This window comes from Leptodactylus fuscus, chromosome 5 (assembly GCF_031893055.1).
Source record: "Leptodactylus fuscus isolate aLepFus1 chromosome 5, aLepFus1.hap2, whole genome shotgun sequence".
NCBI lineage: Eukaryota > Metazoa > Chordata > Amphibia > Anura > Leptodactylidae > Leptodactylus > Leptodactylus fuscus.
In genome coordinates this window covers 148,282,772-148,310,192 of record NC_134269.1, presented here as the reverse complement: position 1 = coordinate 148,310,192, position 27,421 = coordinate 148,282,772, and the positions used below count along the sequence as shown (strand labels likewise).

Sequence of the window (27,421 nt, the reverse complement as noted above, 5' to 3'; positions counted from 1 at the left end):
CATTTTCATCAGCAAAAAATGACATATGCTGTAAAAATTATTGGCTGTATGAGTGATAACATCTGTAATCCATTTCATTGTATAATACATAAATAATGACAAGATATGTTTTCAAATGAATATCATTTAATACCATTGTTATGAAAGACAGGATTCTATCACAGTTATAGTACAGTACATGAAGGTAAGATTTTATTTATTTTATTTATTTTGTTACAAAATTTTTTCAAGTCCTCAGCTTTCTGGCCTGCACTGATGATACTTAAAGCATATAGAAAAGGATAGTAGGATCCGCTCGACCAGGTAAGTTAAAAAATAACTTTTAATCCGACATGGTTAAAAAACACACAAAAGAAAATAGATGTGAAATGACAAAAAAGAAGAAAAATGGTGATTAAAACCACATTCTGATAGCTCTAGCTGACGCGTTTCAAGACACAAGGTCTCTTACTCATAGCTTTGCTTCTAGATACTGAGGTTGACACTTCCGTTTAAATGCTGAATAACTGGTATACCACACCTATTAACCACATGTTCTTAATTATATCTGTCAACAAAGGGAAAAACAGCACATTTCTATAATATGTAACAATTCACATTGTGAATTGTTACATATTATAGAAATGTGCTGTTTTTCCCTTTGTTGACAGATATAATTAAGAACATGTGGTTAATAGGTGTGGTATACCAGTTATTCAGCATTTAAACGGAAGTGTCAACCTCAGTATCTAGAAGCAAAGCTATGAGTAAGAGACCTTGTGTCTTGAAACGCGTCAGCTAGAGCTATCAGAATGTGGTTTTAATCACCATTTTTCTTCTTTTTTGTCATTTCACATCTATTTTCTTTTGTGTGTTTTTTAACCATGTCGGATTAAAAGTTATTTTTTAACTTACCTGGTCGAGCGGATCCTACTATCCTTTTCTATATGCTTCAACTACAAAGTGCCTTAGTCAGAGGCCAGGATCGTGCACCCAGGAATTATAAGGACTTATCAAGCTAACTGGAGGTGGTGAGCTATATGCTTATTTTTCTTATCTATTTACTGATGATACTTACTACAAAAATAACTATGGTTTTATGGTACTCGAAATAATGTAGCTCTAGGATTCACTGTGGTCATGATCATCACAATGGTCATGGTGATCCGTCATAGAAGAGCTGCTTAAGGACATTGAATCCACAGAGAAAGCTGTAGGTGAGACTGGTCTGGATTCAGGAATGTGTTCCATTCTGTATTTCTCAATATATGGTACTGCCACATGCCAAACCTGCATGAAAAAAAAATCATCCATTAAAATGATTTAGCAAGAATTTAATTGATGAGAAGCAAATAATAGAATAATACTGATATTAACTGCTGAAAATCAGAAAATCTGAATTCTTTAGAAGATGAAGATTTCCACTCACATAGATTTTATAATGGAGCCACCAAAATCCATGCTTTATACTACTGAACTAATACCTCAAACAATATAGTAATCTTCTACAAAAAAAATCTACATGACATGCACACAAAGTCTAGTACCTAGGTAACAAATATGAGGTATTGTGGACCCTGAGCAGAGGATGCCTTTAACCCAAAAGACTGTCCGTAACTACATGACTACTGTTACATTGAAGATCTGGTCCCTTTTACTAGAAACACACATCTAGATAGAGAAATCAGATGAAGGCAACCAGCCTGTGAAAATTGTACAATAATAGGGACCACAGCTAAGTGTTTTTAATGCGTGTCATACATGCGCTATAAGCTGGGCTGTAGCTATAGATGATGCAATGGTAGCAGTTGCCATAGGTCCCTCTGCTACATAAAATACACTACAATTCTATATGGCACCAGGTAGACAGGAGCCCTATTACAGTTATAGCTAGCTTTAGCTCATCTTGTCCATCTATTTTATCTAGCTATTACTAAAAAATCTATCCGAAGAACTGTCATACAATGTTACATCACAATACAGCATGCTATAGATTCCCTTATCCTAGTGCACACGGTGTATTGCAATTTTATTAGTTTTGACATTTAAAGTCATCTGGATTTTTCCTTTTTTTCAGTACAGTTAAATGTAGTTCACACTGAAAAGCCATATGACATATTCCCAGCCTTTCATTTTAGCATGGGTCAATAAGGAAGATAAGCAAGTGCTGAAGCTGGTGTAGTGGCTTTCAACACTTCATGGTTAAATAAATATGTACTTAGCTACTTAGTTCAGAGACCTTTGGCCATGTTTTACATGCAAGCTTTAGTTACATGTAAAGTGTGTACATTAATCATTGACCTAGCTTCTCAAAGTTTTCCCTCAACGTGCTACATATTCCTACACAGCAGGACAAACAGATTCTTACCATAAAGTAAAAAGGAAGGAAACCGCACTGTACAAAATAAATCCTCATTGTCATGTATATGGTCTATTACAATAAGTTCCCATTGGCATATATATGGTTTATTACAATCAACTGGACAGTTAATTGAAAGTGATGGTTCCTAATAATAGGCCCATGTAAGGACGATGTCATGGTATACCTGGATGCATCTATTGCCATTGCTTTGACTTCTCTGTAAGGGCGGATTCAAACCTGCGCTCATCGTCCAGTTTGTGTAATCTGGCCAGTTTCCGTCTTCTGCCCTGCGAAACTGGACAGGAGATGGAAACCTAGCGGTCAGCTTTCAAACCCATTCCACGGGGAAACAGTTTTTTTTAACCAGACACAAAGTCGGACAAGCAGGACTTGGTGTCCAGTAAAAAAAAAAAAAAAAACGGTTTCCCCACGGACAGGCAGACGACACACACATGGGCGGTCATCTTTGCAAACCCATTCAAGTGAATAGGTTTGAAAACTGACTACCGGGTTTCCGTCCCCTGTCCAGTTTCTTGGGGCAGAAGACAGAAAATCACAAACTGGACGATGAATGCAGATGTTAACCCATTGAGCAAACATTCATTTGTCAGTTGCATGATTGTGGTCAGCACATTGCCCTGTGTACAGAGGGATGTGCTGTCAATCAATGCAGCCAATTGGGGGAGGAATGATTGCAGTACTGACCATGTAGTTTGTATTAGCTGGTGTGAAAGGATGATTCAAACTAGCAAAAATTGCTGTGCTATATTGTAGATGAGCATTTATCTTCCCGAGCATCAGGGATGTAAGTGCTCCCTTTACTTTATTACACGTGTCTAATACTTACTCGTTTAATTATTAATAATTATTATTATTATTATTATTATTATTTATAATGCCACTAGTCCCATTTGTAAAGCGGTTTACATACATAGCACAAATACAACAACAATTAGAGTAAACACAAAACTAACAAGATGGTAACCTCATACAAGTAGGAAAGAGGACCTTGCTGACTGGCTAACAATCTATAAGAGAAGGTAAGGGCAACAGTTGTTCATATGGAGGCATAGTAGCAGCAGGGCTAAAGGGGTTTTCTCCATGAAGTCTACAGGACCTCTGTACCACTCCACATTCAACCAGTGTGCAGCCAAGCTGAATTTGGGCAGGACTGGTGGTGGTTGGCGCTCCTATTTACTTCAATGGGAGCGGTAGAGATAACCAAGTGCAGCCCTCTGCTATCTCCAGCACTTCCACTGAAGCCCACATTCAGCCTGGAGAAAGGTTCTGTAGTCTTCCCCTTAATGTGTGCCATTCTGTAGAGGTGGGTCTTCAGGTTATGTTTGAAGGTTGTGGGTGGCAGTCTTATGTACCGTGGTAGTGAGTTCCAGAGAACAGGGGATGCATGTGAGAATCTTGGAGGCACTTGTTATAAAAGCAAATCAGAGCAAAGAGAAGATGGTGGTCCTGTAAAGATTGGAGATTCCAGGTGGTGAGGTAGCAGGAGATTAGATTAGAGATTTATGGAGGGGACAGCTTGTGGATACCCTTGTATGTCATAACTAATATTGGCTATCGTTAAATTCACTGTGCTATGGGTAACCAATGAGGGAAGTGACAGATGGGAGAGATGGAATAACTGGGCAGCCAATTTATGTTTAATTTATGTTTAATTGTATTTTCCAAATACAATAGAAAAGGGACAAGAACAATGTGAACGAACAAAAGGCACTGTAACATCTTTGCCTGTTCGGGTCACTGCGCTACCTTCTGCTCGCATGCTGCGGTGCAGGAGGCGTGTGCAGTTTGATTCCTTGCTTAGAGTTTTTGGTTGCATTGTGTGAACACGGCTCTATTTCTGTTATTGTTTATCCACCACACCCATCTACTGCACCTTGTTTGCCCCTGTTCATGAAATGGTTAATTCTAGTCTTGCCGTGTGACTGACAGCCTGTCTATCAATCAAGCCTTGGGCTGGTCTTTGGCTTCCTATATACAGGCATCAGCCCACATAGACGTGCTGGCTATTGACTTTGTCTCTGCTAAGCTTCTATTCTTCTACTATTATATTACTGACTTCCGTCTCCGACCTCTGGATTTCCCTATCGACTATTCTTTGGATTTTGATTTGGCACTGTGTAGCTTGACTGTTACCGAACCCTTGGCTTGTTGATCTCCCTTTGTGTTGCTTGTCTTGTCTGCGTTTTGTGTTTCATGTATATAGGAAGGGCCCGTCGCCAAGTTGCCTCCTATTACATAGGATAGGACCAGGCAAGCAGGAAGGAACAGTGGGGGGTTTCAGCTTAGGGCTCACTGTCTCTTGTGCCTCTTCCCAGGGTTTCCAGCAGCTACAGGGGAACTGCTGTCCTAGCAATTCCATAACAGGCACACAGGCCTCGCCTGTATTCAAGAGCCTAGGGTATAACCCTGACCAATGTTTTGGGGCACAATACATTAACACAGGGATGGAAGGCCCAAGTATATGTAATCATAAAATCAATGTCTTCAAATAAATGAGAGGCAAACAAACCAACAAAGGGAACACATAGCGGAAACAGCAATCAGGAACACACATATGGGAGAGAGAGAGGGTGAGGGTGGGGGCATCATGGGAGGGTAGAACTACCAGTAACCTCCTAAGAGGAAAAAAGAATAGTAAGGTAATTCTGGATCAGGAAAGGAAAGAGGAGAACTCAGTTAATTCCTGAAACACAACCCAAGGCCACCATAGAGCGTCAAATTTGGAAGGATCGGAGAAATCCTCCGCTACCTTATTAGAAGAAACTCCTGTAGAAATTCAACCTAAGAGTGGGCAGCCAATTTATGGATCGATTGTATAGTAACAAGACAGTTAACTGGGAGGCCACAGAGAAGGAGTTGCAGTAATTTAGGCAAGTAGTAGGAAGAGTTTGGATGTGTGGCTTGAAAGACAGGGCAGAATGAAAGATTACCTCAAGGACTCACACTTTTGAGACTGGTGAGAGTGTGGAGCCATGAACTGTTTGAGGTGTCAGGTAAAGAGACAGACTGAGATGGGGAAAAGATAACAAATGCTGTTTGATTCAGGCTAAGTTTTAGGAAACAGGAAGAGATGGAGGAGGTTAGAGCTGATAGACACTATGGGTCTGGATAGCTGAGAGGTAATGTCTGGGCCATAGAGATATATTTGAATGTGGTCAGCATAACAGAGGTATTGAGAGCCATGGCATTTTATGAGGTTTCTTACTCTTATCTATGACAAGACTATTTATGAGGCAATTGTCCCAGGGTCTGTCCTACTTAATAGCCTTTTACACAGTGTTTAAGATTAGAGTTGTGATTAAAATCATGCAATAAAGTAAGGGCGACTATGGAGCATTTACATCACCGATGCTAGGTCAGATAAGTACTAATCTAGGATATAACATATTGATTGGTACTTGTTTGGATCAGCCTTTTACAATGGCCTATGCAAGCTACAAGAAGGAGGAATGATAACTACTGCGATCATTCTTCCGCCATTCCATTCAACTGTACAGATTATCAGTAGCACATTTCTGTTTACACAGTGCGATGCGCTGCCGAATGCCGATAATCTTTAATATTTTATACTACATAATAAAAGATGCGGTTATGACATTATCGGAAGAACGCTTCTCTACCACTGTCTAAACTTACATCATGATGCTTCATTTAACACTTTTTAGAAACTGATTGAGATTATCATGGTCCTGTTACTTTACCACTGTATAGCAGTTATGAGTCTACTGTAAGGCAGTATTATGTAAATAATTTATGGCAGCATTATGTGGCTATTGTATGTATGTATGTATGTATGTATTCATGGGGCAGAACCATTGTTTATTTATTACCTTTATCATAGACCCCACAGACCCAAGGCTGGTTCTGACCTTACCCTTCAACAAAATTTTAACCTCATTGAATAATATAAAATACATCATTTCCAATGATACAAACTACACTAATATAACGGGAAATGTAGCCCATGGTTTCTTTTTCTTATGGCGTCAGGTTGTTAAATGATAACAACGTTACAGGAAAATGTTTAGAACTACAGTGCATGGTCAGTTGCATTTTAGTATCAGAGGTCTAAAGAAGGCAAATGCCAACCAACCAATAAGATTTGATATGAAGGAATTGCAATGAAGATGTAAGATGTGCTGTGAAGGCAAAGCACTTCATAAAATAATTGTTCTTTGCTATGTGAAGGAATTTCTTTAACATAACAGGTTTGAAATCCTTTGTTCCTCAAGAGCATGCATGTATATCATACAGTACTTGTAGGTCCTACTACTTGATTACTATAATAATAATTTAATTTACAATATGTATATACAAATAATGATAAGTAAGCACAATAACAATTACTCATATAAAGATAACATTTTAAAAATATTTATAAAAACTTGCCTTTTGGTCAACAAGCAATCTGTGAACTGCCTCAATGTCTGGGGCCATGAAACGATCCTTCATCCAAGGCCTATAAGATGACAATTTGGAACATTCATTGATCATTAACCACTACAACAACCAGGTCTTCAAAACATAGACTCTGAGATACTGTTTGTTTTTACCTCACAACAGAGCGAACAAGGTCGTAGACTTTCTCCAATGGAGTAGTGGTTCTAAGAGGGCGTAAAAATTCAATCCCTTGGCAGGCTGCAAGAAGCTCAATGGCCAGCACTAAAAATATAGAAAGTTTTAATTAGCATGTTCACATGGTTATTTAATTGAAAAATATTAATGAATAAATGTTTCCTTAACAAAGAAGGTTTTGCTTTAGGCACTGTCTATATGAAATAAAATTAAAAAAAACCACACAAATTTGTACTTTCATTACATCCAAAATATGTTTAGTTCCTGTAGGTTTCTGGAAATGTGGTAAATTAAATATTAACACAAATAGACAAACCAACTCTAAACTGTATTGATCATGGTTCTGATTACACGTACGTATAAGTACACGTTGGGTAAAATTGCACAACAGCAGTAAAGAACCTCACTTCCTTAAAAATACACTCTTTGACAAAAAAAAAAAAAATGTACCCAGAGAGAAATATCAGATTGCTGCAAAACTCTGCATGCAGTTAGGTGTGGTCTGATTAGACGCTGGGTCTTGCTACAAAAGAATGTAAAAGTGCTTCTCCGGCTGTCTTCCTTTTGGGTAGTGTACCTCTTGGTGAGAGAACTTTGATTTCTAGACATGCCTCTTTAATTACCTTGAAGACATTTAGAAACTTGACAGACTAGAAGGTGGGGTGCACCACTGGAGTGAGAGAAGAAGGATAATTGTTTCAACAAATTGCCAACAATCTACGTCTTTCTGACCAAGCTATTTCCAGGTGATGGGAGCAGTGGTTAAGTAGGGGTACGCACAGAAAATGAGCAGGCTCTGGAAGGCTTAGACAGACCACCAGTATAGAGGATTGTTTGATCTACTGATAAGCACGAGCTGCTCCTACAGTTTCCTTGTTCACCATGCAGACATATGGTGCACCTCCATTACATACCCCTGTCTTTGTCCAGACTACTTACAGGTGCTCTGAAGAGAAACTGTAGTAGTGAAACAACCCTAGTAGTGATACAAGGGGCACTAACCACTTAGCAACATGTGCAGGACATCTATGTGTTGTCTCTCGTGGCAGGGCTTCCAGCTGGCATTTTTCTGTAGGATAATGCTCTCTCACACATAGCAAGTGTTTCCCAGAATCTCTCAGCCAAATTTCAATACTTCCTTGGTGTGTCTAGTCACCAGATTTATTGCCATTCAGGGGTACTACTGGTGGGTGCCTGCTGTATCATCAAACTGGTACATACCATGTATGGAGAGGGACTTATCTTCTAAGCCCTCTCCAAATCCCTCACCCAATACTATGACATGTACGTCAAATGTCAGGAAGGATTTGTAGGATATCCTACTGCAAAGATACTTAGTGATCAGTTGCAATCTGTATGGGAACCATAGAGGAATTCAAGCATTGCACAGCTTCCATTGAAATCATTCCATGTATTGCACTGATGATACTCCACTTAGAGATGTTCTTTGTAGCTGCTTTAGACTCATTAATAATAATCGGTTGAATTCTTCATCATCTTTTAGGAATGTACAAATCATATAATATATTTAGTATAAAATGTAGATCCTACCATGTTCCACATTTTCAATTACTCTCAGAGCCTTCCTTGCTGCCCAGCCTCCCATAGATACATGGTCTTCAGTAGCAGCACTAGTAGAGAGAGAGTCCACTGAGGATGGGTGACACAAAGCTTTATTTTCAGAAACTGATGGGGGAAAAAAAACATTATTCCATTAACATATCATTTTGAAAATAAAAGGGTTAAAGATTTTCAAGCGTTTTTGGAAGCCTTAACAAGGCACATGCTTTATCGGAATTTATAAAACTCACCAAGGGCCGCAGCTGTACAATGGGCAATCATGAATCCTGAGTTTAACCCCCCTTCAGTGACTAAAAATGCTGGTAATTCACTAAGGGAGGGATTACAGAGTCTTTCAATCCTCCTCTCACTGATCGATGCAAGTTCATGGACCCCAATGGCAAGGTAGTCCAAAGCCTACAAATGGCAATTGATTCGAGTTGGCAATTTATTTAAGAAAATGATTGTAATATCAAAACATAGCAAGGAATAGGTAGAAAATGAAAACAATACCTTTGCAGGATATTCACCATGAAAGTTTCCACCTGAAATGGTTTCACCTCTTTCTGCAAAAACCATCTTTAAAAAGGGTAGTTAAGGTCTGTTTTTACAAAAACCTAAAAATGACTATAAATTTATTCGGTGCATTTCAGGACTGGTTACAAAAGTTAACAACAATAATTCAACTATTAAATAGGACCAAAAGGACATATCTGCACAATGATCTAAAACAAGTCAAGTCATGAAGATTAAGCCCTTGTGCACATGACCGATTGCACAGGCCAAGGGGGTTCCAATATTAGCAGAAGACACTTGGGTGACATCTGAATGCCTTCTATGTTACACCAATATACATCAGTTGGGGGTTACATTCTATTCCAAGAAGTTTTCACCGACCTGGATAAGACCTGCTCCATAAACCTTAGAATGAAATGGATCCTAAAATCCCTCCCCCTGATGTACACTTGCTCCCATGCATGAGACCTAAAAATATGAACCCAACCTAATAAATATACAGCATGCATACAGAAGGATACAGGGTTGTCTGTTGCACTGTTAATTTCTGTTGAAATTATGTTCTTAACAAAGTCAATAGTATCGTTCACCACACCATGAACCTAGAAACAAAGTATTCACAATTACAAGCATATATGTAAGAAAGAAGCATATAATGCATATATATTATTAATGTACTCATTGTGTTCATTGCTTGTACAGTATATTTCAGCCCATTAATTCCTAATCCTCATTTCTGATTCTACAATATACAATTGTAATTACATTTAGGCTACCTTCACATTTGTGATTACCTCACTGTTGTTCAGGTCCACTGGGGGACCCAAACAACAGAGAACCAGACTGCTAAAACAACATTTACTTGGGGGCACAATAGACTATAATGGGGTCCGCCGGGTGTCTATCGGGTTTCTGACAATTTATACTGAAAATAGCAGAGAGAAAAGACTTCCGTGCAGTTTCTGTGGCAGATGTGATGGAGCTCTGGCGCAGTTCTGAACCTATGCGACTCCTATGATCACATATTGGTTTCCAATCCTAAAGATAATGGAACACATTTGTTAGGTAACTTGCACCTATATTTGGCACACGTTGCGCTTTTTGGACAATTTGTTACTTGCTACGCCTTGTTTGATGATGCATTTGCACCTTTTATCACAGATGTTTTACGTCCTTTGTCACTTTTGCTTTGTGGTGAAGGAATGGGGGATGGTCAAAGTGGAGTTTCTTTTCTTACCCTATTTATAACTTGCACCTATTAAAGAGGCGCAAAAAAAGGCACAACTACACTCCACTACATGGGCAACATAAAAAAACCTGTCATGCCACACAGAACTGAATTCACAATTCCATGTGGTATATTGTGGCCAATGCATATTACGCAAGTTCACACGGCCAAAAATAGACATTTTTTAAATAATTAACACATGCTCAACATTTATCAAGGAACTACCCCAATGAATACCCACTACCAAAAAAGCAGAGAAGAAGCTTTCATAGCTGACAATATTGTCTTATATGGCAAAATTTACAGTTTAAAATGGATATAAAAATAAAATGTTCCCTTTATTGGCAGGGTCACATTCACTGTTCACCATTATTTTAATTTTCTTACTTGTGGGCAGCAACGTAATGTGTAAGCATCTTGGACCCGGTCACAAAATCTGTGACTCTCTAAAAAGTAAAAAGAAAGCATTTTTTTTTTTTAGCAATTTGGGGGGAAAGACCCATAACATACATGTACAGATCACACGTGGCAGGTGAAATGAACAACACTGACTATTTTGTGACAGTGGGGTCAGGATATATTAGGCAGCAAATAAACAATTCTTGAAGTGGTTCAAAGCAGCAAGAATAGGAAATGTGAGGAACTGAGGAACTTTGATCAAGGCTAAATTGTGAAGGCTAGATGACTGGTTAGATCTGGTCTGGTAAATCAAATTTGGGAAGATTTATTATGCCTTGTATGGCAGTTTTCTTGAGTACAAGACATAAAAACTTAATTTTTTGTAACAACTTGTGACTTTGTCATCTCTGCTGGGGTGAAGCTATGACTTGGCCTACATTTCCCTGCAGGTGCATGACCTGGCAGAAAGTGCACCTCATTTATACTCAATGGCTATGCAGACCCTCTTTTACATTAAGTAGATGTAGAAAGTCAGAAATGTGTATGTTGATTATTTGGGAAAGAGACAGAACCAGAATGCACCATATGAAGGAGGCAAGTCAGCAGAGGAAGTGTGATGCTCTGGGTACTGACATCACTATAGAGGTCACCAGTAGTCAAAGCTGCTTCCAGACCCAGAAGTCAAGGGGGCCTGTAGGTTCTCTCTGAGTTCAATGTGAGCCTAGCCTGGTATAAAGGAAATGCAAGTTCTGCTAAAATGTATAGAACGAGATTATGAGAAATTGTGCAGGGGACCCAAGCTGAGCTTTTGCACCAGGGCCCATTGGTTCTATAGCTATATCATCTTATATATTACTTGTAAACAAGTCATTTTAGATTACCAGCTATCTCGGAAGGGTGATGATCCGAATCAAGAAGTGATCTAAATCGAAAAGCCACCTCCACCTGTCCAGGGTGAGGCCTCAGTTTGTGGATGTCTGAAAAAAATCAAAGCTCATTAATATGATAGACTTGTACCCAAATGGAAATTCAGATCAGTAGGACAATAGTGACCAACCAGAATCAAAAGCCCTTGTAGTTCCCTTTAAGACTTCCAATGTGAGAGAAGCAATGATGTCTGCTTGTTTGGCAATTGCATTGGCTCTTTCCACAGCCTCACAGCCTAGAGATGTGATCATCTGCGTGCCATTAATAAGAGCTAGGCCCTGCAAATAAAGCATGCATTGTGAACAGGTACAGCATTTCTATATGTATTCTGTGTCAAGCTTCATTACCTATATTCTCCATAGTAATATGCAATTATGATTTATTTGCAGCCTATCAATATCAATATATACTATATAAATGCATTTGCAGATTTCATATAAAAATACTGTAATTTCAAGTTTACACATTTTGCCCTATATCAAACTGTTCTATTTAAATAAAAGGAAAGAAACATTGTCTGAACAGTATATATAGTGAGTATATTACATGTTACAGCTCTAAGCTTTGTGGCATACGAATGTAACCAACTGGATCAGACCAGAAATGCGACATAACCAAAGCCTTATAAAATGGGTTCTACTGGAGATTATTACTATGCTCCAATAAATGGCTATATTGTTATATAACACTCATTTACCTCTTTTGGTTTCAAAGATACTGGTTTCAATCCATGAGCCTCAAGAACCTGAATAAGAAAAAAAAACATAACTGTACATTGACAAAGCCAGGTATTGTGCTGTTTAATGTGCATAATAATAACGGTTATTATATAATGTGAAACATATATTACATATTGCATAAAAAAAATTTGTATCTACATATGCATAAGTCATATAATCATTTCTTACATATTTAGCATCTGCCCAGCCACTTTTAGGTGACCACATCTTTCCTTCTCCTATTAAGCCCAATGCAAGATGTGACAGAGGTGCAAGATCTCCACTCGCACCAACCGTGCCTTTCTCAGGGATGTATGGTAAGCAACATGCTAGAAAAAAAGTTGTATTAGCAATTTGTGTGAAAATTAAAACTGTATCGTACACACACAAGATAGAAACGGAATCGTGCTCTAATATTTAGGACTATCTCGGACATGCAAATTCATAAAGCGTTCACGTGAAATGTATGTATATACTCTGGTTAGGAGTTGAATTCACTGTTGGACTAAGGTTCCTTGCCCACCAGATAATAATGTAATAAATAAATAATAATGTTATTTCTCCCTGCCATCAATTCAGTTAAACAATTGCGTGATCTTCAATTTTATCAAAGCTATTATTCATTTTAATTTCAACTGTTTTTATTATCCTTAATATCTATCTTTGCCTTTAGTCATAGCAGTTGTAGAGCTCATGTACACAGCAGAGCCTTGTACAGAGGACCTGCACTGCACTGTACTGTATGGATGCCCCATAGCATTATAGTACAGAGACACAAACATTTTGTGTACTGCTCTACAGGTTTCATCAGGTTCCACATGAATAGACAATACTTATGTATATATGCACAGCATCCAATGATTTTTTTTTTATAGTCAGATTCATACAGAACCTAACATTACTTCTAGAAATGAGACATATGCACCTCTCTATTATGAGTTGAAATTATGAGATAAAATAATAAACGGGCCCTACTTTTCAACAACCTCTAGGAAATAGACCATACTTCGCTTCAAATTTGGGTGTCTTCTACTGGACCATTATTGTGTTGGAGCCTGGGCCCACTGGAGGATCCTCGGGGAGAGCCGTTAACTACACTTGTTACTATAAACCACACCTGTGACAAACTAGAATTTTGGCAAGTTCTAGTATAGAATTAAAAGAGGAAATTTTTCTGGTACAGACTTACCATTAAATGCTTCAATTACTTGTTGAAGTGTCTCGAGTGAAATACCACTATATCCCTTTGCCAAGACATTGATCCTCAAAGCCAAAAGCATACGTGTACGGTCAGGACTTAGTGGTTTTCCAACACCTGTTAATACAAGAATAATACATCATTCTTAAGATTGCCTAAAAATGCCATTTTGCACAAATTATGTTATCATATAGAAAAAATTAAACCGTTACCTGCTGAATGGGACCGAACAAGGTTGACTTGAAGATCCCTAAGTGGGAAGAAAGAATATAATGTACATATATTGACCATGATTCAATATGAAATAATAGGTTGTTTCTTCCTAATTTTAGCCTAAAAAGACTTCAATAAGAATAACAACAACAACAGTTTTAATATCTCCAAAGTCTACGGGGTCCATGGGTTTCCATGAGTAACCACTTTTTAAGCGGACGGGGTCTCTGTCTTTCAGGTCCCCATTGGACACGAATGACGGAGACATGAACATTAGGGTGAATCTAGTGTAAGTTATCCTTTCTACTTTGTTCCTCAGAACTTGACCTACTCATACAATAGTTACCTTGCACTCCATGCTCCTAGTATTTATACATTCATAGATACCAGCAGCGCTATTTGTATTACCTTATTTAATATAATGTTTAGACCAGGGGTAGGGAACGTACGTCTCTCCAGCTGTTGCAAAACTACAACTCCCAGCATGCATACTTGCTCTGCTGTTCTTGGAACTCCCATGGAAGTGAATGGAGCATGCTGGGAGTTGTAGTTTCACAGCATCTGGAGAGCCAAAGGTTCCCTACCCCTGGTTTAGACCATAATGACAAAGAATATTTCTACTATTGTCTGCTCATATACCCTGTAATTTGTGAAGTGCTGCAGATTATGTTGGCGCTATATAAATAAAATGGATTATTATAGGTAGCCCATTTAAACCTATGGCCTTGTTCATCGCATATAGGCTTTGTACACATATACATTATATTAAAGTTGAAGAAAATGAACAATTTTGTCGATTACCAACATTACTGGGGTGATGCTCAATAATATATGAAGATTTTAGTGGATCAATGATACACTGTCATTGTTCGATGTTGGCCAAGTTTTCACCTCATAGTCGAACAACAGATCTGTTGCATCCGACAGACACCAGAATTTAGTCATGCTGGATATTCCATATTTCCATCTGGCCATTAGCCAAATAAATTAGTGTTTGGTACCACCAGCTTTTGGCACTTTTTGCTTGGGCAGTTTAGTTGAACCACCACCGACTGAAGAATTGTCTGGTGAACATTCAATTGGCAGATGCATCCAAACACATTTTAGTCCATATATGGCTCTACAGTCATTCAAACAGGTCACACTGTATAATGTTCAGTGATAACAACTTTGTGGGAACAGAAGAATTGCAGCACTAGAGTTTTGGGTTTGAATCCTACCAAGGACAACATCTGCAAGGTATTATATTCTCTGTATATTCTCCCTGTGTTAGCGTCAGTTTCCTCCCACACTCCAAAGAGATACTGATAGGGAATGTAGACTGTGAGCCTTATATGTTACAGTGACTGTAAAGTCTGTAGAGCTGCGGAATATGATGGCGCTATACAAGTATGCATAATAAATAAATAATAATGTTATTTCTCCCTGCCATCAATTCAGTTAAACAATTGCGTGATCTTCAATTTTATCAGAGCTATTATTCATTTTAATTTCAACTGTTTTTATTATCCTTAATATCTATGGCTGCCTTTAGTCATAGGAGTTGTAGAGCTCATGTACACAGCAGAGCCTTGCACAGAGGGCCTGCATTGCACTGTACTGTATGGATGCCCCATAGCATTATAGAACAGAGACACAAAAATTTTGTGTACTGCTCTACAGGTTTCATCCGGTTCCAAATGAATAGACAATGCTTATGTATATATGCACAGCATCCAATGAATTTTTTTTATAGTCAGATTCATACAGAAACAGTGGCGTAACTACCGCCATAGCAGCGGAGGCAGCTGCCACAGGGCCCGGGACATCAGGGGCCCGGTGACAGCTGCTACCACTGCTATCATTATACTCGGGGGTCTTTTCGGACCCCCGAGTATAATGATTGGCAGACCGGGAGAGGTAAGAAACATTAAAAAAAACTATTACTTACCTCTCCACGATCCGGGCAGGCCTCCTTCCTGACGTCTCTGACATCACATGAACCCGGCCTGCGTCCAGGGTCATGTGACATCATTGAACATGGACAGCAGCAGAGAAGGCAGCATAGGAGCCGGGGGAAAGGTAACAGTAGTTTTTTATGTTTTTTTCCCCCGGGTCTCCGATTATTATACTCTGGGGTCTTTTCAGACCCCAGAGTATAATAATTGTATAATAATTGTTTATGGGTGTCCACAGTGGGACATAATAGTGTGTGCAGGGGCCACTATGGGGGATAATACTGTGTGCAGGGGCCACTATCGGGGATAATATTGTTTGCAGGGGCCACTAAGGGACATAATACTGTGTGCAGGGGCCACTATGGGGATAATACTGTGTTAAGGGGCCACTATGGGGCATAATAGAACGCGCAGAAATGCGTAGGAGGGGGTCGGTCAAGGTCTGCGGCGTCGGTGTCGGTCGGGGGGGGGGGGAAGCCATGTCAAAAGTTCGCCACGGGGCCCCGCCATTCCTAGTTACGCCACTGTACAGAAACTAACAGTACTTCTATAAACGAGACACATGCACCTCTCTATTATGAGTATATATAGAGCACAGCCATAATAGGGACAACTAAGGTAGATAATGTATTTATTTTCTTACACATATAGCACCATTGTATTCTGCAGCGCTTTACAGATATTGTCAACACTGTCCCATATAGGTCTCACAATCTAAATTCACTATCATTATGTCTTTGGAGTGTGGGAGGAAATCAGTGTACCCAGAAAAGACCCACGCAAACACCGGGCGAACATACAAACTCCTTGCAGATGTTGTTCTTGGCTGGATTTGAACCCAGGACTCCAGCGCTGCAAGGCTACAGTGCTATCTAAGCCACAGTTCTGTTATATTATACGGTACCAACAGTTTACACCAAAGATCTTTCTCATAATGCTCAGATATATTACTTACTTCAACTGGCTGACAGGGATTACAGTGCGAGCGAACTTCCCAAATCCTGTAGTAATTCCATACACCACTGCAATAAATTGTATATTACACACATGAGAGAAGGCCCTTCAGTAAATGATACACCTATCCCTTATCACAAGGCCCTTCTCAGTACCTTTCTGCTCTTTCACAATGTTTTGTATGAGCAGTCTGGACTGCTTCACTCTCTGTTCTGCCTCTGAGGTAAGCTTGCAATAATAAAAGAAAGAAAATAACTTAAATTTTTCATATATACAGGCCACTTCATTGCTGAACTGAATTGGATCTTGGTTACATGCATAAATGCACATTGTAATATACATGTATTAATTGGTAGCTTATATAAACTGAATAGAACATGTACCTTTATTTTATAAAGTCCTTTTCCTAGGTTGAGTAAATCCTCCGTTGTCAGACTCTCTCCATCAATTTCAATATACTGCAAAGAAGGATTGTTAGTCAGCACACAACATAAAAGAATAACTTCGGCTCGGACACACATTTTGTTTGTTTTTTAGCCAAAGGAATAGAAAATACACGGTCTACGAATAAGTATTTGGACATCTGTGGTAGAATAGAAAAACATACTTTATCCATATCCAATAGTTGGTAGATCCCAGCAGATGCTTCCTTATGGATGGTATCGATACAATACTCCCGGGTGCCTGTTGAAACTCTTGGTGTATGTGAGCCATCGGTTGGGTGCGGTTTCTCTGGCTAGCTCTCTATCTCCCAATTTCGGGGGTCTGCCGACTCGGGGCACATTCCCACAATCACCGTTCACCTTCCACTTTGTAACCGCATAGGCCACTGTCGATTTTGGATAAATTCAGTTCACTTGCTACTGTATGTCCCTTAAGGATCGACCATTTCTGTGGTACCCGACAATTACCCCTTTCTCAAAATTAGACAACTCTGCACTTCATGGCATCTTGCATGTGACTAATGCCAATGCTATTTCCTATACAATATTTGTTACAATATTGTGACACTGTAGATATCTTCATTTGCATGAGTGTCCAAATACTTATTGGTAGGCAGTGTATAAAGGAATGATGTGAACTACTCCCTTCTGCTCCTATGAACAGTGCCAGAAAATAAAGTGAGAAAAATTTAAAATGCTGGCCTTTTAGACTTCCTTATAATCCAGGAGAGTTGACAACTACATATCTCACTTGTGAGCATAAATTATAAGAACAATGTAAATCTCACATTAGAAGCATAAGGACTTGGCAGTGAATATCTGGGATTGTGGAAAGACAAGTAGAGTTGTAACTTAAAGCTCCTGGGCCCCAATTTGCAATAGGGCTCCAACTTACTTTGTGCCATCTAGTAAGGCTGTATATTTTATGGGCCTTTGAGACCCCCTCAGGACTCAGTGCCTGGTAGTGACTGCTATTTCTGCACCCCTACAGCTATTCCCCTGCTGCAGAGCATGATGGATGCAAATAAATGGATGGAGTCATTCTTTGTCTGCTGCTGTCTTATCCCATGTGGCTATATCTCCCTTTATCATTCAGCCATCATACTTCTCACTGTACACCTAATCGATCAGCCGTCTCTGTAGGCCACAGAGCAGAGTGTTGTCACCTATTCCATGCACTTTATGCTGTACTGTACATCATTTATATACAAGTCTTATACATCTGCACAGAATTATTTTTATTTAAGAACTTTCACAGACCACATTTAATATAAGACATAAAGGACTCACCCGCTCAGGCTCTTTATATTTGCTATATCTATATGTTTGTTAAAGAAATTTAATGATATTTTTTGTAAGATTCAATATTTGGACCAGCATATTTTAATAGACATAAAGCTTCTAATAAAATATGCACATTACTTAAAATATAGGTATGGAGAAATTCCTTTAATCTAGCATCTGATATTCTGCACAGTCTAATAATTCTGCAGGTTTCTATTACAGAATTGCAACATAATGGCGTAGAACTGGCATAGATGCCATTATAATTCATGCCAGAAAACATGCCCCATCCCACCAACATTTGTACAATACGGTGAGCGAGGTGGCGATCATGGCTTTTGCCACACATTTCACTCAAGAAAGGGCTTTGTCCCAAATATGAATCACAATATTTTCACTCAATCGTAAGAAAACTGGCATAGAGGGATTGATGAATTCCTCCCAATATCTTAATATAATTATTATTGGGGTTTTTTTTTTACCTTCCTGAAAGTTAAACACTGTTTGCAGTGGGATTCATACAATTAGCTATGATCATTTAATAATCACTTATTGACATTCTAGTACTTAGTACTAATGCTGGATTAAAGGAATTTTACTGTATCTGGAATGGAGTTTAGATATCAATACATGTATAGTGAAGTTAAAGCAGACTGTTATAACAATGCCACCACCAGGCATAGTGGGCAAACTGCATATGAAAAGACATCCATCAACAGCCTGCGGTGGTCTAGTATTTGACTACCAGTCTCATCACACTCACTAGTTTGTCCAAACTTGTTGGTCAATGCAATTCAAATATTTGTAGCCCAGGTTAGTGTGACCTTTGCTACATACACAGATGTTTACAGCGCTCTGGGCTATAGCTGTACAATCATATTCAATAAAGGATACAAATGAACACCCTCAGGCTGAGATGGTATGAAATCTGGGGACATGACATCGCCTTCCACAACTATAGCAAGAAAGAATATAGGGGAAAAAGAATATAAAGATAAAAATACGGTAAATCACTTCAATATTTCATCCATGATTTTAACATATTTTCTTTCTTTGGGATCCACTTCCGGTCATGGCTTAAAAATAAAGATACAAATCACTGGCTAACTCTGTGAAAGAGACCCTAAAGTAACATGAAAGAGGCCGATTGTTCAATTCCATGATTTTACACACTTGTTAGGCCTTCTTCACACAGTAGGTATTTGATCAGTATTTCGCAATTGTAAGCCAAAGCCAGGACTTGGTCAAAGCACAGAAGAGGTAGAAAGGTTTCCATTATACTTTTTCTATGTTTATGTTTGACTTTTAGTTTTGGCTTGAAAATACTGATCAAATACTGACTGTGTAAAAAAATAAAAGGCATTTCATAGATTTTGAACATGCATCTCTCTCCTCTTGCCCTTTATGGGTCCATTATATGTCTCTGCATGCTTCAAATTTTATATGCCAAGAATATAAAAGACTTTTTCTTATTCATAAAAAACGAAGACATGCTGCATTATGTCCAGTTTATATCCATGCATTAAATTGTATAAAAAAATATATATTACAGGAATAAAAAAAATTCTTACCATTTTTAAAAAGTATTTTTCTTGCAAATACAATTTATTGTTGTTTTAAAAATATGAAACAAAAATAGAAATACTTGCAAACTCACCAACTTCCACAAACTCATTATCCTCTAATGCATCTTCTAGTTTGTCATCAAGGTCCAGTAACCCCAATCCTTTACATCTCCGTAAGTAAAACTTCACATTCTCCACAGTGTCAAAACCTCCATTATCAGGCTTATTTTTGATATACCTTCTCAAGGCTTCTTTACCCAGACATCTAATGGTTTTAGAAGGATCTTTACAAGGCACCGACAGCCATTCACCTCGCACGTGCACAGTGTATCTAGGCATACTTTATAGAGATGCAGGTCCTCAATCTGATTGAAAAAGATGATGCTCAAAATAAGTTTTGCTGCCTAAACTGACATTGCATAAGTGAAGACATACAGGTCACCAACTCTGCCTCTAAAGTTAATGATTGAGGGGGAAGTGACCAATTACAGGCAGAACACTAAGGCACACCCTTTCCTATTCTTAGTAGAATTAGGGGAAAAAGGGGCTTCACATTACTATATATATATATTTATACATTTCAATGCTACTAAAGAGGAAAAAGGAATCCGAATTTACTGTTGAGGGTCCATATTAAGCAACACTCACAGAAACATCTATTCTGTAATGGTGAAATTGCAGAAACATTACATCCTATACACTAATATGGTATGCAATACTACACAATAATACAATCCAATTACCAGGGCCAATAAGCACCCTTGATCAACCATTACAGGAACAAGCAAATTTCTCTGGTACAGGACTCGACACACTTTTATATATATATATATATATATATATATATATATATATATATATATATATATATACATGTGGTTTTCAGAGCTATAACTTCTTTTTCACTTTTTTTTGTAACACGACAGGTTTTATTTTTTTTTCATGGTTTTTTTTATTTTTTATTTTTAATATTTGGAAAAAATTTAAACAAAGAAGAAGAGAAAATTGTCAAATAATGTTTCACAAATTTTTTAAGAGCACAAAGTAATAATGTGGGCATGGCTAGAACTTGTGACAAATTCCCTAAAGGTTGATATATCTATGCCACAGTAGAATAAATGGGCATTGTCGATTCTACTGTAGCTTTGGTATATCGACGATATCTTGATTCTTTGGACGGGCTCATTTGATCAGTTTTGGGAATGTGTGGGCATCCTCAACAATAATAACATCAAATGAGGTTTACAGGATTGTTTACCACATTTTATTGTAAAGGTACAGCCACGAACATTCTGCTGGGGTGGAACAGTTACCACCCCTTTCCCCTGAGATGAGGCATTCCTAAGGGACAGTTCCTGCAGATCCACAGGAATTGTTCCTCGATTCATGAGTGCCATATACAGACCAGTGAACTGGGGTCCCACTTTATAAGATGGGTTATCCAGAAAGGGTACTCGGCAAGGCTTCTAACGTCAGACTGTCCTAGAATTCTTAACCCACCCCAGACATCAACAGGTGACTGTAAAACCAACCATCTTATTGGCACTTTTGACCAGAAATCAAAGGAGGTCATGGATATCCTCAAGTCATACTAGCGTATCCTGCAACTGGAACTGGACATAGCAGATATGGTTACATTTGCACCACTGGCGAAGACGGAATCTAGGTGGGAGACTTGTCTATAGCCATTTGCCTCCAAAGAAGAAGACTACCAGTTAGCTGGACAAAAGCAGATTGCCATGCATCTTTAAATCTGCCAGGGCGATTTGGGACAGTAAACCACCAACAGGTACTTATGGACTTGTGTTTAAGTGTCTCAGATCACTTTGTTACAAAGACATCAGTGCCCGCAATAAAAGTTAAAAAGCTTTGTACTCCTCACACAGTTCTTCATTGAAGCCAGAGGGGTACACTTCAGCTTCCGTGTACATACCTCGGACCTGGGACTTGCATGTTGAAGCCGGGATGTACTTCCTTGGCTTTAATGAAGAAATGTGCAGGCTCTGGGAGAACCAGAGAAGAGTCCGATGAGACTATAAAGCCTATAAAGGCTTCTTTTTTTTATATGCAGGCACAGATAGATTTAAAACAGGGCCATCTCTGTTTCAAATAATGACACTCATAAATCTAGTTCCTCAGCTTGTGTGGTTTGGAATCACTTTAAAGAGGATCTTTCATTAGATTGGGCACAGGCAGCTCTATATACTGCTGGAAAGCTGACAGTGCGCTGAATTCAGTGCACTGTCGGCTTTCCTGATCTGTGCCCCGGGTAAAGAGCTAGCGGTGCTGGTACCGTAGCGCTTTACAGTCAGAAGGGTGTTCCTGACAGTCAGTCAGGAATGTCCTTCTCCACAGAAGTGCCTATCGCGCTGTACAGTGTGAGCGGGGAGGAACGCCCCCCCCCCCTCCTGATAATACTCGTCTATGGACGAGCACTGTGAGCAGAGGGAGGGGGCGTTCCTCCCTAGTCTCACTGTACAGCGCGATAGGCACTTCTGTGGAGAAGGACGTTCCTGACAGAGTGTCAGGAACTCCCTTCTGACTGTAAAGCGCTACGGTACCGGGACCGATAGCGCTTTACCCGGGGCACAGATCAGGAAAGCCAATAGTGCGCTGAATTCAGCGCACTGTCGGCTTTCCAGCAGTATATAGAACTGCCTGTGCCCAATCTGATGAAAGGTCTTCTTTAAACTTGCTGTTTAAGAATGATGGGTTGCACAGGTAGTTGGTACTGTGGCCCGTGATGGTATAGGGGGGGGGGGTGCTTATCCTGCTTAATAAACAGTGTTCAGCCAAGGAGCTCTGTCCAAGCAATGTGATAATAAGCAGAGTAGGTTGATATACTTGCTGAACACAGGGTAGCAGTTCAGCATCTACAATGTCTATGGCCAAAATGATGCTAAGAATAGGTTCTTTCATGAGAGGTGACAAGACCTCTCCTAGCTTTTGATTGTGGGCAGACCTAAATATAGTACCATCCCCAGGATAGGATAGGAGTAGCATTATTCTAGTGTTTAAGGGGTCTCCAGGATTTAGGATTCTATGGCTTATCATTAATCGGCTTCTGCACCGATCAGCTATACGGGCTCACTTACCACGTCCTTACTACATACAACACAGGCTCAGAAACAGATAGGTCTGGGCTCTTTATAGTGGTCACTGATACACTGATGCAACATACAACTGAGGCTACTATTCAGGACATGGTGATATCCGACTAAGCTCCTGTCATGCTTATTCCAGCTGATATCATGCCCAAATTTTATATGGGAAAATGGGGACAGACTAAAGGAGGCATAAAATTAGCAAGAACAGGTTACTGCGATTTTCAAGGGATGTTCTCAGCTCAATCCTTAGGATAGGTCATCAATTTAAGATGAGCAGGGCTCCAATAGCGGGGACCCCAGTGGATCAGCTATTTTAAGCAGCAGGGGCACTTGAGTGCGGCTTCTGTTTTGCAGAACTGGACTAAGATGCAATAGCAAGCACAACCACTATACAAATGTATGGTGCTGTGCATGGTTTTCTGTGAAGAGGCCACAGCGTTCACTTAAGCGCTAAGGTCTCATCAAATAGCTCAAATAGCTTTTTGAAATTGCAGCATGTCCGCTACAGATATTTTTCTGCAATGTATGGATGGGATTAGCCAGAATCCCATCCACTTAGCAGGTACTGATTAAGTTGTGGTTTATGCTGCCTTGGCCTTAAACTAATTCATTCTCCTTTATATATCTTTAGTATTCCTTCCTCCTTTGCTTTTCCAGATACAGTCCTATGAAAAAGTTTGGGCACCCCTATTAATCTTAATCATTTTTTGTTCTAAATATTTTGGTGTTTATAACAGCCATTTCAGTTTGATATATCTAATAACTGATGGACACAGTAATATTTCAGGATTGAAATGAGGTTTATTGTACTAACAGAAAATGTGCAATATGCATTAAACCAAAATTTGACCGGTGCAAAAGTATGGGCACCTCAACAGAAAAGTGACATTAATATTTAGTAGATCCTCCTTTTGCAAAGATAACAGCCTCTAGTCGCTTCCTGTAGCTTTTAATCAGTTCCTGGATCCTGGATAAAGGTATTTTGGACAAACAATTCAAGTTCAGTTAAGTTAGATGGTCGCCGAGCATGGACAGCCCGCTTCAAATCATCCCACAGATGTTCAATGATATTCAGGTCTGGGGACTGGGATGGCCATTCCAGAACATTGTAATTGTTCCTCTGCATGAATGCCTGAGGATTTGGAGCGGTGTTTTGGATCATTGTCTTGCTGAAATATCCATCCCCGGCGTAACTTCAACTTCGTCACTGATTCTTGAACATTATTCTCAAGAATCTGCTGATACTGAGTGGAATCCATGCGACTCTCAACTTTAACAAGATTCCCGATGCCGGCATTGGCCACACAGCCCCAAAGCATGATGGAACCTCCACCAAATTTTACAGTGGGTAGCATGTGTTTTTCTTGGAATGCTGTTTCTTTTTGGACGCCATGCATAACGCCTTTTTTTTATAACCAAACAACTCAATTTTTGTTTCCAAAATGAAGCTGCCTTGTCCAAATGTGCTTTTTCATACCTCAGGCAACTCTATTTGTGGCGTACGTGCAGAAACGGCTTCTTTCTCATCACTCTCCCATACAGCTTCTATTTGTGCAAAGTGCGCTGTATAGTTGACCGATGCACAGTGACACCATCTGCAGCAAGATGATGCTGCAGCTCTTTGGAGGTGGTCTGTGGATTGTCCTTGACTGTTCTCACCATTCTTCTTCTCTGCCTTTCTGATATTTTTCTTGGCCTGCCACTTCTGGGCTTAACAAGAACTGTCCCTGTGGTCTTCCATTTCCTTACTATGTTCCTCACAGTGGAAACTGACAGGTTAAATCTCTGAGACAACTTTTTGTATCCTTCCCCTGAACAACTATGTTGAACAATCTTTGTTTTCAGATCATTTGAGAGTTGTTTTGAGTAGCCCATGATGCCACTCTTCAGAGGAGATTCAAATAGGAGATCAACTTGCAATTGGCCACCTTAAATACCTTTTCTTATGATTGGATACATCTGGCTATGAAGTTCAAAGCTCACTGAGGTTACAAAACCAATTTTGTGCTTCAGTAAGTCAGTAAAAAGTAGTTAGGGGAATTCAAATCAATAAAATGATAAGGGTGCCCATACTTTTGCACCGGTCAAATTTTGGTTTAATGCATATTGCACATTTTCTGTTAGTACAATAAACCTCATTTCAATCCTGAAATATTACTGTGTCCATCAGTTATTAGATATATCAAACTGAAATGGCTGTTGCAAACACCAAAATATTTAGAACAAAAAATGATTAAGATTAATAGGGGTGCCCAAACTTTTTCATAGGACTGTAACATTATTGACTGTCCAAACGTTCCCCTAATGAACTTATGGCATGATGTTTGGATATATCATAAAACCCAGCAGTACTGTCAGACAGTCACACAACACATTTGTTATCTCTGAAAGACACTGGTCACCCTGACACCTCAGATGATGTTATTTCACCACTTCAGATTCTTGAAGGACACTTCCAGTGCTCAGACAGCTGTTCCCCCTATGATGCATGTTGTTTTTGTAGTTGTACTATATTGCTTGTTTTCGCAGTGGTTTGCAAATGAGACTCCAGGGGTGAAATGGTAACTACACAGCTGAAAACCCTGCTAGATACTGCATAGAAACAGAGCTTCATAAAGTGTCAGGCACTAAGCACTTGCTTACCAGGTTATAAAAGTGTATTGAAACCTACTATACTACTTAAGAATCGATCTCATGATAAGGCCAGTTCACATACAGAATGGCATAACACAGAAAATTTGAGAGGGACTCTGAAGAGCTGAAGATATTGAGATAACTGGAAGACGTAACTTGGTTACAATGAGTGGTTGGGAAACACTATGAGGAAAATAGGGTGAAGGGAAGATAGTAAAAAAGGCAATGGTAACGCTATACTAGGGGAATGGAGCGTTACTGAGATGTCAAGACACTGTATAAGGATACAAAGATATTTATATATTAAACATATTTTTTATATAACATATATTTTGTATCCTTTCTACTTCCCATAGCACAACCCCTTGAGGGGTAAGACGGAGTGCATTTCATATTTAGGAATACTGTACTTGAACAGTTCAGGTGTTCAAGTTTGAAAGTTTCCATGGAATAGGACCAGTTGTTTTCCTTCTGATTGTACTGTTATTTTCTATATTTCTGTCACCGACACTGAAAAATGAATAATTTTGTGTATCTGTATTTTATTCATTCACTATGTTCTGCAGTCAAAGACTTAGTTTCTCTACACTCAATTCCTTTACACACTGCAGGAGTAATGTACAAACCTAGAAGATACAAAGTGACAAAGCTATGTATACTACAACACAGATTACTTAGAGAACATAACCATACATAGCTCTTGCTCCCTTTCCTGCTCCCCCATAAGCACCTAGCAAATGCAGCCAGTAATGCATACATGTATACAATATATGCCAACATGTTACTGTCTCCTGGATCTGACCTGAAGCCACTTTCAGTACCTGACAATTTACATGTACAAAAATAGATTTCTGCATAAACAGCATATATCATCTACTCATTCATGATATATGTAGGACAAGGAATTCACAAAGCCACATGTATATGGGATACAACAACAGGATGCAAATGTATTAACACCTAAACACACACACAGTCACACCTTCACATACGCCCTGCAGGTTGTGAAACCATAAACTGCGTAGGTCTACATTGTGTATATTCTGATACATACCTACTCCTAGTAAATCTATATGTGCACATTTAAAGTCTACTGTAGTATTATTACATTTATATTTATATACATACACTGAAAGGACACATAATATAACTCAACCTGTTCCTTGGATAGTCTTGTCTGTGGGGGTGGTAGTAAAGAGAGACCTCCAGTGCCTCACATCACCTAAAATGCCCCTGTGGGTTGTCTCTGCCCATTTAATGGACTCCACCCCAAGACCACTGTTCACAAGAAGAGAATGCTGCCCACCTGGTTTCCAACTGGTTTATGGTGGCTCCTTCCTGTAGTGAGGACTTTTGAAATGCTAATAAAGAGATACCATTAATCTAGACACACTGGAATCTCTATCAGTATATACTATGTAGATTTAATAGGTGGCTTTTATGTGGTCATTATACAGTGTTAATATTCCCCTATAACAGACACCCGCTTGGTAAATGTACTCTACATCAGCTTAAAACTCATTGTGGTTGCTTTCCTTATGTGTATAATAGTATTGACTTTGTGCTACTGTTTTGTCAATTATGCTAAAAACCTAATGAACGTAGACAAATATGTTTACTTAACCCTTTGTATTGTATTAATGATCAGACTCTCTGGGGTCTAAGAATAAAGGTTAAGAAATTAAAGAATGAAAGGACAGCTTTAGGCACTAGATCCTTGCTCACAACAGCTGCAAAATGCCCCAAAAAGCCAAATGGAGCTTACCTATGATCTTGTGGCTGGATGTTAATGATGGTAGG

General features: G+C 39.1%; 1 protein-coding gene across 1 annotated transcript; it reads right to left on the bottom strand.

The window, feature by feature from the left end:
- Nucleotides 1–1,002: 1,002 nt before the first annotated feature.
- On the bottom strand, nucleotides 1,003–27,421 carry HAL (histidine ammonia-lyase). The gene is made up of 21 exons (XM_075276321.1): nucleotides 27,387–27,421; nucleotides 19,973–20,245; nucleotides 19,210–19,270; nucleotides 18,322–18,349; nucleotides 16,972–17,046; nucleotides 16,744–16,816; nucleotides 16,590–16,656; nucleotides 13,697–13,734; nucleotides 13,476–13,601; nucleotides 12,476–12,615; nucleotides 12,265–12,312; nucleotides 11,698–11,845; nucleotides 11,522–11,617; nucleotides 10,629–10,687; nucleotides 9,535–9,615; nucleotides 9,011–9,076; nucleotides 8,749–8,914; nucleotides 8,489–8,623; nucleotides 6,916–7,024; nucleotides 6,752–6,821; nucleotides 1,003–1,269 (listed from the first exon to the last, which is right to left on the bottom strand). The coding sequence occupies exons 2-21, from the start codon at nucleotides 20,217–20,219 to the stop codon at nucleotides 1,102–1,104; spliced, it is 2,001 nt and encodes a 666-aa protein (XP_075132422.1). The 5' UTR covers nucleotides 20,220–20,245; nucleotides 27,387–27,421; the 3' UTR covers nucleotides 1,003–1,101.

Coding starts and splice junctions, on each gene's coding strand:
- HAL (XM_075276321.1), bottom strand. CDS start 20,219: ATGCCTAGATACACTGTGCACGTGCGAGGTGAATGGCTGTCGGTGCCT. Junction 19,271..19,972: donor TAATGAGTTTGTGGAAGTTG/GTGAGTTTGCAA, acceptor TTCTTGCTATAG/TTGTGGAAGGCGATGTCATG. Junction 13,735..16,589: donor ATCCCTGTCAGCCAGTTGAA/GTAAGTAATATA, acceptor CTTCCCACTTAG/GGATCTTCAAGTCAACCTTG.